We start from the raw sequence: 12,921 nt of genomic DNA, 5'->3' as shown, positions 1-12,921 counted from the left end.
GATCAGACAAGTTTTAATCAGGTGTCGGAGGAGCTCGAACAGAGTGGAGAAAATCAGCCCTCTGCATCTGTGGCAGCTGCAGCCAGTAACTCCATTCAAGACAGCAGACCGAGAGTGAAAAGACTGACTATGCATGAGAAACTTGCACTAGAGTTCTGTGAGTGTAAGCTAAATATTTAAAAGAAGAACATGAGCTCAAGATGGAGAAGGCCATGAAGCAGCAACAGCAACAAGACAGTGTTTTGTGCAACAATGCCCTTGTTGACCTTGTGCCTTTTGTAATTAAAAATGTTACAATGCAATCACATTCAACCAAAATTTATTCAGAAATTAACCATCTTCATCTATTTCCTTCATTTTCACTATTTTCAAAATATGATGCATAGATACACATGTAGAAAACAAAAAATGTAATGCGTAACGAAAAATGAAAAACGGATCACTTGTGGATCACTCAACATGCATTTTGCTGTTTCTTTTTCTATGAAAAGTGCTGCAAAGCAAAGCTGTTTCTGTAAGCGTGTCCAGTTCTGCCATTGGCTACCTCTGCCATGGGAACATGTGGGTGATTGTAATATTCATTTGGTGGGTCTATGCAATCATGCTGTCTGAGGTAATTATAAAGCACTGCTGTTGCCACAATGACAATACAGCATCTTCTTGGTTCAAAACATAACGTATTCCTGAGGCACTGGAAACGATTCTTCCAGATGCCAAACATGCACTCCACTAGCCCTCTGCTGCGGATATGGGCTTTGTTGTAGCGTTGCTGGTCAGGTCTGACTGGATGCAGATGAAGAGTAAACAAGAAGTGTGTCTGTCCATAACCACTGTGTTCTCTTGCTTTCAACTGAGCACACAAAGAGGAGTTTTGGAAAATCTTTGAGTCGTGTGTTGAACTACTCCAACGTGCAACGATGTTGAAGAACTGCATATCAGGAGTAAAGACACCTTGTACATTTACAGAAAACCAGTTTTTAGATTCCTGCACAGTTCAGCAACTTCTGTTGAAGGACACTTAACAGGAACATGACATCTATCAATACAGCCAGTTACTCCAGGGAAATTCCCATATTCATAGAACTGTATCTTGTAGGTGGTCTAATCAACAGCATCTAGGAACTTGATGTAATCCTTCCTCAGTTCACATATTACTTTGCAGATTTTGTGCACAATTTTGCAGACAGTTGATTCACCCACATCACACAAATCTGCTGTTTCACAGTGGACATTTCCACATGCCAAAAACCTCAAGGTGATATGTACTTGTAAGGGAGGAGGTATAGGAGTTCCCCTTACAAATGATTTCAGCTGCATTGTATGTGTAATGCATCTTTGTACATACATGTAGTCAAGGTAAACCAATTCCACCCTGCACAGTGAAGCATTCAGCTTTTACTCTGAAATTAAACCTGCCCCTGGCCAATTTAAATCTTAATTTAGACCTGGATTAGCTCTAGTCTTTCTTCAAGACAGGCGATTATTTGACTCAAGACTAGGACTAGTCTGAGACTATTTTAATCCATATCTAAGAGAGCTATATCAATAAATCCTGGATTAAAATGTGAATTAATCTAGAACTAGGCTTAATCCCTGTACGGGAAAATTGGCCTTAAGATATAATTACTCTTTTTCTTTTAGTTGTGCCTCTATAGACCTAGACTGCTGGGAATTGCACTGAGCACCTCCCTCTCTCCCCCTCCCTCTGTCTCTCTGTGCCCCCCCCATGCATGTACATTACAGCCTTACATGTCTCTAACTTTGTTTCTTCCTGGAGTATATGTGCTGTCCATCCTGTTCTCTCTCCCCCCCGGCTGCTCTCACTGTGTCTCTCTCACTGGCTCGGTTTCTCTCTCTGACTATGGCTCTGCTGACAATCTGCGGCCGAACGCAGTCATTACACTTGCCATCGCACATTAAACAAGCTGATGTCATTTCCGATTTTATGTTGACAGCAAACCAACAGAAGAAAGAGCGAAAAGCAACACAGCAAGCAAGATTTCTCCAAAACAGCCACCGCAACGAGATGAAGGTAAGAGGGAGCTGCATTTCTGAAGGAAAGACGCTATGTCAATGATCCGCTGATATTCACCAGCGCTACAGTGTCACAATAACAAAGTCACGGATGCCTGTTGTATCGTTTTTTGTTTTAGTTGCAAATGAGTCTAAATGTATTTGTGTTTAGACATATGGAACCTCGGTCCCAGACTCCCTGATTTCTGCTCATTTTAACACAATGTACCAAATTCCCAATCCCCGCGGGAAACACTGTCATGTCAACTGTTTATTTGCTTGAACCCTAACAGTAAGATAACTGATATGTATCAATATTCATTATTTTCCTCTGACTTAAAAATCATAACTACGTTTTGTGCCGAATAAGAAATTTAGCGGAATGCAGAAACTGATCACAATTTCACACATTTTGACATGCAGCGAGCCGTGGCCGATTTTACCTCAGTGTTTTTGATAGGTGTCTTTTGGTGTAGAGGCAGAGCTAAGCTCTTTCCTCAAGGATGGTTTGAGGCTCATCACACACATTTGCGTGCATTTATAGCTACTTAGGTCTCAAGAGGACAACCTTGACGACTTTTAGCTTTACTTGTTTGATGAAATGTGGAGGTTGTGAGTTGGGAATGGAAGGGTTTAAGGTCCTATCTTGAGGCTCCTTTTTAACCCCTCCCTTTGTGTTGACATACCCTCTGGGTTTTAAGGTCTGAATGGAATTGGAAATAAAAACTGAGAATATATTTGTGAGCTGTCTCATTGATTTTATAAGGAAGTTTTGATTGAAAGTACTGATTGCTGAACATTTTCATTCATTCTTCTTCAACCGTTATCCATTTCCGGGTCACAGGGGGTGCTGGAGCCAATCCCAGATCACACTGTGTGAGTTCTGCCTGCTGAACATTTCCATCCATCCATCTTCTACCACTTTTTTCTGTTTCTGGGTCATGAAGTTGCTGCAGCCAATTCCAGCTAACAGGGACAGGGGCAGGGTCCACCCTGGACAGGTTGCCAGTCCATCACAGGGCCAACACACAAAGACAAACAACCACTCACGCTCGCATTCAGACCAGGTCAATTTAGAGTCACCAGTTAAGCTAAACATGCATGTCTTTGGATGGTGAGAGGAAATCCACGCAGACACAGGGAGAACATGTCAACGCTGCACAGAAGGGACCCAGCCTGGGAACCGATGGGAACCAATATGCTGCCGTGCTGCCTCTGCTGAACATTTGACAGACTGAATTTAGTTTCCACATCAAAGTGTGTTGACATTATAACATGCCAAAATAAAAGAAGTGAATGAAAGGGTTGGGCTGAGAGTGGGGTAACCCTTTTAATTGATAAAAGGAAAATAATGAGGCAATAATTAAATTCCAACAGCTGCTTCTCTCTAAAGGATTTGCAATATCAACACTTCATGCTGTATTTCAGGTACTGACTTCACAGCAGGAGGTGGAGGAGGAAATCTGCTCATTAGCCGTTGATACCTACAACCATCACTGCTGTGAGGACAGAGAGCAGGAGGACATTCTCTACCTGCAAGAGGAAGAAACATATGGTGAGGAATCACATGTTTATGTGTCTATGAACACTCATGGTTCCTGTCATTGAAAGTACAGTTAGTGTGACAATATGCCATATGATCATTCTTATACATTGAGCATGTGTGAACTGCTTCAAACAGGAAACAGACTGTCTGATATGTAGTTGATTAGTTGTCAGTCTTTTCAAATTAGGGTTCAGTTTCCAAACCTCTTCTGTTTTCAGAGCTTCAGAAACTTGGAGTAGTGAAGCAGCAAAAGTGACACATTTTAAAGTAAAAATTATGTACTCACAAAAGTGATGTTTTATGAAGGCAAAGGTTAGTTGAATTGGCTCTGCTGGCTCCTATGCGATGCCTCAGTAAATGAGATTGCTAATGTGGTCACTACCATAAAGTAATAGAACACCTTTAACTCCTTTTTGACCACTGACTGAAACTGATGTTTTTTTGGTGGAGTAGTTTATTCTTCATCAGTGAGAGATTAAGCTAGTATTGCCCGTGGAGCGCAGTTCAAAGTATATGATAGCTTCCTCTGTTGTGAAGATATCTCCTTTCAGTTTGTGTGTTATGCATTCAGCATTTTCACCAAATTAGGGTTAAAGGCAACTTTATTTTGACTTCATGAGCAAACCTGGTGATCATGGTAATTTTGTTAAAATGAATTGATGGTGTTGTAACATTCTGTTTAAATGGTCTGACAGAGCGGTGGTGGCCTGAGACCCACAGCTGGGGAGCATGGACAGCAAAGGTTTAATCACTTTTTGAGACAAGATGTGATGTTGAGATTAAATCTCACATCACATCACAAGGGTCTTCCTTCTCAGGTAGTGATCAGGTTTATAAAAAGAATCTTAAAGTTCTTAAATACCCCCTGGAACCTGACTATTTAAAGCTTTTTTTTTTTTTCTTTTTTTTTTTTAAGTCGTAAAATGTGAAAGCCTTTCTAAAACTCATTGGTAGCCAGTGAAGGGCTACAAAGACTAGTGTTACAGACTCATCTTTTTGGAACCTGTTTAAATCCTGGCAACTGCATTTTATATCACTTAGAATCTTGTTGTATCAGTTGTGCTGTCTGATACCAGAATAGAGTGCATTACAGCAATCAAACCAATGGAAAAAAAGATTTAATCCCAGAGGTCTCTATCAGTTGTGCAAACCAGTCACCTGAAAATCAAATGACAGCTCAGAGTCAAGAATAACATCAAAGTTTCAACGTTCTTTCTTGGTGTGATTGGATAGCATGACCAAACTGGAGATGAGGTCACTGGTGTTGTAAGGGTTTTGGCCAAGAGGAGTAATTAATGACCTTTGTCTTGAAGTCACTCATATTTAAGAAATCCAGGACATCCAAGTTTTAATTTCATCCAGGCAAGACAAGATGCATAAAGCATTTGAGGAACCAGGATTTAATGCGATACAAATCATATGCCTTTTAAAATATGAGTTAAACCTGTCCGGGGCATCACTAACATCAATTATGTTTTTCACCCGGTTTAACAGCATGGTGTGTTTCCACTATGCCACACACTGGGTGGAGTACATGCCAGAATCAGCTGCCAGCAGAAGGTCATTTTTAACTTAACATTTTTGCTTAAAAACAAACTTCCTCAAAAACTAAAATCAAAATCACAGTGTTTCAGCAATGACTTTTTTAAAAGAGGATACACAGGGAGATATTTCAAAGAGGATGGGAAAATACCAGTAGAAAGGGAGCAGTTTGTAATAGTTAAAATATCAGGGCCAACTGAAAAACTCTTATAAATTCAAGTAGGCAAGCAATGTAAAGGGCAGGTGGTTGATCTTATCTGTATTACAATACGTAAAATTTATCGGGATGTGGATATGAGCCAGCATCCCGATAAATTTTTTGGCTACATTGTCAAAGGGCTGCCAGATTTCCACTATTAAACTGGAAAAATTATTTTGGAATCCTTCACAACTTTCTATGGAGGAATCAGACCTCACTCGGAGAAAGAAGTATGACTGAATTTATGGTTTTAAAAAGATTTTTGGAATTGTGACCATGTTTAGTAGTCAGACTGGAGAAGTAATTGTTGTTTTTTTTTTGTTGTTTTGTTTTTGTTTTTTTTTTTTGATTCTATACTGGTATAGAAGCATCAGCAATCTTAAGGAGGCCAGGGAACCACCGCTGCTGTCCAGCCGCTGTCTCTAAAAACAGAGTCTGAAACCTTGGTGTGCTGATAAACTTACAAGTTGTAGCCAATCCCAGCTCACACTAGGTGAGGGCAGGGTACACCGCTTATCCGTTTCCGAGTCGTGGGGTGTGCTGGAGGGCAGGGTACACCCTGGACAGGTTGCCAGTCCATTGCAGGGCTAACACACAAAGACAAACAACCACTCATACTCAGACTCAGACCTATGGACAATTTAGAGTCACCAGTTAACCCAAAAATATGTCTTTGGATGGTGGTAGGAAACCCGCGCAGGCACTGGGAGAACATGCAAACTCCACACAGAAAGACCCCAGGCCAAGAAACCAAACCCACAACCTTCTTCTTGTGGGCTATGCTGTTGTGCTGCCCAGCTTCTCCAATTCTAACTGTCAAATGTGTGTTTTTATGTAAAGTACAGTGAGTGGTTTTGGGTGTGAAATGTGTATAAATAAATATGTATAAATAAAGCTGCTTTGATAACTGTAGCTTGTGAGAGAATAAAAGAGATCTTTCAAATTATCTATCTATATCTGTTTTTAACAATTTCTTGTATCCGTATCTCTGTTCCAGAAACAGATAAGGATCATTCCCACCCAGAAGGTGGAGTCATGTGGAGAATGGGCGGGGGCCTGTTCAGCATAACACGAAATGTTGTTGGTGCAACCCTAGGCAGTGTTGCATGGGTAGGAACTAAAAGTTTTGAACTGACCAAGACAGCTGTGACCAGTGTGCCTGCAGCCAGTGTTGGTCTGGTCAAAGGGAGTATCTCCATGGTTACAGGAGGTGTTGGAGCTGTGGGATCAGTAGTGGCAAGTAAAGTCACGCCAAGGAAGAAGGATAAAGCTGACTGATGGACTGCGAACTGTGTGTGTGTGTGTGTGTGTGCGCGCGCCCGCGAGTAAGCCAGTAATGAATCATGAGCAGAATACCTCAAAAGCACTCAATGGATTTTCATCATACAGTAGTTAAGAAATGGGCAGTGGACTCAATCATCAGATTCTCCATGCTAACTTATCATTAAACCTGACCTGACCTTCATCTGTCTCATCACTGTAGGCAAACAATGTGCCATAAAGCTAACACAGTGTTGTGAAACTAACTGTGTGATAACACAAGCAATTTGCCACTTTATTTGTATTACTGGATTCAAAAGTAAATTAACTATATATATATATATATATATATTTGATGCTTGATTTTGCTTGATTTTGATAGCAATAACCTGAAACCAAGTATTGCTATAGCTATAGCTAACTATAGCTGCTCATCAGACCTGCATTTGGTACAGAAGGACATTTGAGCCACTATCACTGCAAAGCTGCTTCAGCTTCAGCTTAGACCAAATGTCAATTGGTTTATGATCCAATGTTTTAAAGCCTCCACTTTGTAATTTGTAAGCAATCTTGTTTTTTTTTTGTTTGTTTGTTTGTTTTGTTTTTTTAAGAAACTGTTTCTGGATGAGTGAGTGGAATGAGTTCACCGTTCAGACTTTGGACTACTTTCCCCCAAACAGGACCAAAATTTGAAAGTGAACATCATATTATATTGAAGACTTGAAACTAGAGACTGGCCATTGCTATAAAAATCTTTAGGAATACTTTTTCTGAGCTAATTAATGAATGAGAAGTAAGGACTTTTTCCCATAGACTTCAATATAATCTGACTTCTTTTTGAAACCAGTAGTCAGGTTTAGGTTTACATTTCATTCCAATTTTATGGACAGATTGTGGTTCTGGAATTAAAAATTTCCTGAGCTCATTTCAAACTCTTTTCATCTGATTCATGTGAACTGATGTTTCTTGTGAATCACAAACCCGGTATCTTCTGCTTTTCACAAACCATGCTATAAGCCACTTTTCATAACAAACTCCTACAAAAATTGTTTGCACTGACCACAGTCCAGTCAGCTTCTGCTGGCATCACAAACATTTCTAGCTACATTGTAAATGTTGGTTAATGTTTTTCAATGTGGACAAGAACAATACAATTTTTCCTGTTATTAGTTAAAATTGATTACTCGTTCATGTTTCACTTTTATGAAGATCTGACCATATTTCAAGACATTTGTACATAAAATTAATCCAAGTGGTTGGAGCTACTTTTTCTGTATATCTTCTGTATAAATTCAGCTGTGTATTCACTCATGTAGTTATATTGCTTTTCAATAGGTGGGTGACTGCAGAAGTAATGCATATATCTGCTGGTGCAGCATCTGATTCTACCTAGCGAAGTATTCAATTATACAGACAAAACACAGTTTTGTAATCAGGTATGAATTAGGCAAGCATTTTGAAAAGCTTAGTGAATGAGAGGCCCCAGACAGTTGATCTCTGTCACAGCACCATTTTCTCTGAAATCAACTTCCCCAGTTCAAAGAAAATATATTTCTCAACAGTGATCAGTTAAGATTAGCCAAGTTAGGCAAACAAAAAAAACAAAAAAAAAAAAAAAAACTCAGAAACATACATGTAGAGGTTTATCACTTATTCTTGATTCCCACTGGAAATATCTAAGTAGTCTAATAACTTTGTTTTCACTTTTGCTCTCAGTGTCCCAAATCTCACAAAGTCAAAAGCACACTTCCTTCACTGTTGCAAATAAACTTTTCCCAGATACATACAACTAAAGTTGAGAGTGGACAATTTGGGCACCGTTCATAATAATATTTCTTAGGTCAAATTGCTTTCGCTAAATGAACTATGCTGAAGTTTTGGAGTCTTTGCTACTATTGTCTCTGCTGTTGCTCATTCATATTTGTGCAGCATCAAAGCACTGGCAGACTGGATTTTCTGTTTACACTATGGTCATGTTTGATGTAAATTGTTTGAAATGTTTTAAAAAGAAAATGTATCAGTGTGAATGTAGCCTGTTATGACAGCCCGGTAACTTAAACTTGAGAAATTGCATCCAAACTTCAACAACAAACTTCAACAACTGACATTTTGAATAGCTTTTCATCAGTGAAACAGGTCAGTAAGTAAAAACCTACAAAAGTTTAAAGATGACAAGGAAAGCACATGTTTAAATATAAAAATGTCATAGGGAAAGGCCGTAAGCAATAATAAGTGATGAGCTGCAATAATGTAGTGGATAGTAGGAGCAGATAAGGTAGTCTTCCTGTGGGAGTGTGTTAGGGTCAGTTGGGGGCACCACCTCTGGTCCTGGAGGGCCACTGTCCTGGATGCTTTAGATGTTTCCTGCTCCGACACACCTGATTCAAATGATCAGCTCATCATCAAGCTCTGCTGAAGTCTGATAAGGAGCCACTCCTTTGAATCAGGTGTGTTGGAGCAGTAAACACCTAAAACATGCTGGGCAGCCAGTCTTATCACATGGGTTGGTAATAGTCTTACAACCAAATGATGAGAAATGTGATGCATCGTTTTAAATGAAAAAAATCTCCCCTGTACAAATCCTTTTTTGGACAAGTTATATAGGCAAATGTTTGTTTGCTGAAATAAAGCTTAAATATGTATGCGCATGTGAGGACGTTTGCAAACACAAAGTCAAATAAAAATCTGCTTACCAAATTTAAAACTAGATATCAGCCACTAGTTTCAGGAGAGTGAACCCAACCTACATTATTTGCAGCAGCCAATGCTCATATCAATTTCTATATACCTGCCTTTAAATTTGAAGGTTATATTTAGGTTTAAGACTATGAACCTTTACATATAATAATTTCTGCTGCTGTATGTGTATGATATTTCCTGTACTCAAATAGAGTATACATTTCTGTAGAATCACATTTCATAAATGCTGCAATTAACATAGTGAATGTATTTGGTTTGTTTACACATTAAGTAGTTTTCTGTAACTGTGAACCTGGAGTCTTTATTGTTGTTCCACATTACACTTGTAACCTGTTTGTGTTTGTTGCCGAAAAACAATTGGCGCCAGTGATTTTTATACTCTGCTTTGGGAACAGGTCAGTGTTGGACTCAGACTGAGACCTTGACTCTCTGACTTAACAGTATAACTTTGATAATCAGCTCATAGTTGTCTCGAATAATTTCCTGTAAAGAGCTATGTGATTCCCGACAGGGAAAGCATTCATTTCATTCATCTCCAATCGTTTCCAGTTAAGTTTAATGTATCCCATTTGAACACACAAAATGAAAATATGTAATAGGCAGTTCTATATGAATGAAGAGAAAGAATTTGTATTGTAAATAATGATTATTTTTGTTTGGAGTGGTTCTTACTTGGAAATGACAGATCTGTAAAAAGAAATAAAGATTCAAGTAAAAGATGAGTGAAAATGGAACTAGTATTTGTCACTTATCAGTTAACAAATTTGAGTGTTGCTTTTTGTGGTCTATTTGGTGACACAATGTCATAACTATGTCTGGGAGTCTGTGGTCAAAAAGCAAACATTAACGACCCAATATCAGTAAAGCCGATGTGAAAAAGACATTAAAGAGCTACAGAACAATTTGGAACATGAGGAAGATTATGTTGTTAAGGGCACTATGAAGTCAGAATTCTGTTTCTGTCAGAACTTTGTGATTGCCACTTTTTAAAAATAGGCTAATTTATTGTTATATAATTATTTTTACAGACAGAATGGAAATTTGAAACTATAAAATAAACAAAAAAATCTCTAAAGTAATGTCAAACTCATTTATATTATTTTGACCATTATTACAAATTACACATTTCTATCAATAAAAGCTTGACAGAGGCTAGACAAAGGTCTGAGGATAACCAATGGTCCAGTTCAGAGAGGGAAAGAAAAGAGGGAAAAAAGGAGAAATACACTGAGCTTTTTAAGTTTCACTGGTTTTTGGGTAGTTTGTCAGTCAACATCTGGCCTGCTGAGAACAGATATTTGACAAATTCAGACTAACCTGTTAGAAGAATAATAGTCTAGAAAGGAGTCCTGGATCTTGAGGGAGATAAGCATGGGATGGAATGAAAGGATGAAGGAAATCAGATGGCTATAAAGAAGTGTGAACATTTAGAGTCTGACCTTAACATGGACAGAGAGGCAACTGTTGCAATCTGGCTGAAATTTGTAGCTTTTAATTGAAGATTTATGAAATAAGAAAATTAATTTCTTTCATTCATTCATTCATCTTCTACTGCTTATCCATTTCCAGGTCTGGTGGAAGGCGGGGTTGCTGGAGGGCAGGGGTACACCCTGGACAGGTTGACAGTCTATCACAGGGCCAATACACTGAGACAGACAAAGACAAACAACCACTCACACTCGCATTCAGACCTACGGACAATTTACATGTCTTTGGATGAGGGGAGGAAACCTACTCAGACACGGGGAGAACATGCTCCACACGGAAAGGTACCAGGCCCACAGTTTAATTCAACCAACATTATTTCATGTTATATTTTATTTATAGACCCTATTTTTCCTGTGAATCACACAGACTGAAAACTGTCTGTGTAAAACCTACCTCACCAGCTAAAATTAGGTTATTAACAGTTATATATTTTTATAATATATCATAAACTATATACTTATTATTTTTATCTTATTATTTTACAATGGAAGTGTTCCACATTATAATAAAATATTTTTATAATTGTATACTGGTGGGTTATGGTTTTACTCAATAATTATACATTTTTCATAAAAAAATTTTGCTTTCTAAAGAAACACTTGAGCTTGTTCACAAAATCTTATCCTAGTCTCCTTATACCATATTCATTTGTTTTGTTGTTAAAAACCAACTATACTTAATCGACAACATGTTGCTCCTCACCTAGCACCCAAGTATGCAGCCAACACCTAAAGAGAAAACAATGACCTGTTTAAATGGTTTCACTGGATTTAAAATTTTATTTCCTGCTTATGAGATGTCTAAATTTTAAGTATCTCAACAAAGTCATATAAGATGCCAATACTAAGGATGTTAGATACCCTTGACAACCCACATGTAGTTTCACAAAATATGAACAGCCAATGTTATATTCTATGTTAATGTCTATTCATAAGGTTGACATGCTTTTAATGAAAAATAAAAGCAGGGGCTGAAAACTAAGAACAAAGGAATATTGTTGTAAAGCCACACAACAATTCATGGCATGTTAAATAAATTCAAAATTGAATTAAACAATTTATTAATCTATAATGCAGAATAGCGAAAAAGTGTTGTAGTCAGTGGTGACAGTAAGACAAGTGACAGGAAGAGTAAGATATCAAATTTGCACTATGTAATTGAGATTACAACAAAAATTATTTCATTTTAATAAATTCCATAAAGAGAAAGCCACTTGATAAAATTTGAAAAATGATATGTTGTTGTTTGACAAATGCTGCTTGTTATAATAATCATATGTCATGTGGTAATCATTAGAGAAATATTTTGTTGCTATGCTTTTTTTTATATTAAGAATGTTGCTTATAACATAAATGCTCAAACTAGGTCAAAACATCATGACCATCATGGATATACAGTGGAGAGAAATGCTTCAGTGGCTTTGAGAGGTCCACGCAATGTAACTTCAGAAAAACACATACAATCAGCAAAACAGTCAATGCACGTGCAACAAATATTCACAACACAACAAAGAGCTTCCAGGAGACACAAGGGGTTCATCTCTTTTTTTGAGAGTCACTTATTCTGACAGTGGGAAAGTCAGACAGAGGAAGTGGATGACCTGCAGTGAAAAGCTTTTTGTTCCCGTTTTGTGTCCAGTGAAAACATATCTTTTGCGTTGTGAATATTTGCAATACGTATGTTGTCAAACTGATACATGCTTTCTCAATGTGTTTGGATTTTTAGGTGCAAATATTTGTCACTGTAGCTCAGGTCTTTACACCAGCCCCTGCCTCCCACATCCAATCACTGCCTAAGAAAACGTACAAACTAATTTATCCCAGACCTTGACATCTGCCATTTATACAAGTTAATGGACATGACTGACTATATCAGTCTTTGAGTGATTATAGTTTGGCTGTTCAGCAAATCTTCATACAGCAGTTCAAATATAATTCATCATAAATGTTCGATTTACTATGAAGTGGCTTGAATATGTTAAGGATAAAAACTGAGGTAGTTGGGTACTCAAGGGGCAAATGAATGAATAAACATGTAGTGAGGAAATCTAGATCAGCCAATAACTCACTATCCCTGCTTTATTAGGAGGGATTGTTACGCCGTTACCTCAGAGAACACGCCACCATCACGGAGTTCCGTCAAATTAGAAGCCAGCGTAGGATCTGTGTTGTTA

The 12,921-nt window shown here is 38.1% G+C and overlaps 1 protein-coding gene across 1 annotated transcript; it reads left to right on the top strand.

Annotated features, from left to right (window-relative positions):
* Positions 1–1,959: 1,959 nt before the first annotated feature.
* LOC115056672 (transmembrane protein 263-like) lies at positions 1,960–8,194 on the top strand. Its single transcript, XM_029523316.1, has 3 exons — positions 1,960–2,032; positions 3,442–3,568; positions 6,298–8,194. Exons 1-3 carry the CDS (start codon positions 2,027–2,029, stop codon positions 6,576–6,578), a joined length of 414 nt encoding a protein of 137 aa, XP_029379176.1. The 5' UTR covers positions 1,960–2,026; the 3' UTR covers positions 6,579–8,194.
* Positions 8,195–12,921: the final 4,727 nt, after the last annotated feature.

This window comes from Echeneis naucrates, chromosome 16 (genome assembly GCF_900963305.1).
Source record: "Echeneis naucrates chromosome 16, fEcheNa1.1, whole genome shotgun sequence".
Lineage (NCBI taxonomy): Eukaryota > Metazoa > Chordata > Actinopteri > Carangiformes > Echeneidae > Echeneis > Echeneis naucrates.
This window is presented reverse-complemented; position numbering and strand designations above follow the sequence as displayed.

Excerpts from the sequence above, each read along its gene's own strand:
- LOC115056672 (XM_029523316.1), top strand. Across the intron at positions 3,569-6,297 it reads GCAAGAGGAAGAAACATATG|AAACAGATAAGGATCATTCC; the intron begins GTGAGGAATCAC and ends TCTCTGTTCCAG.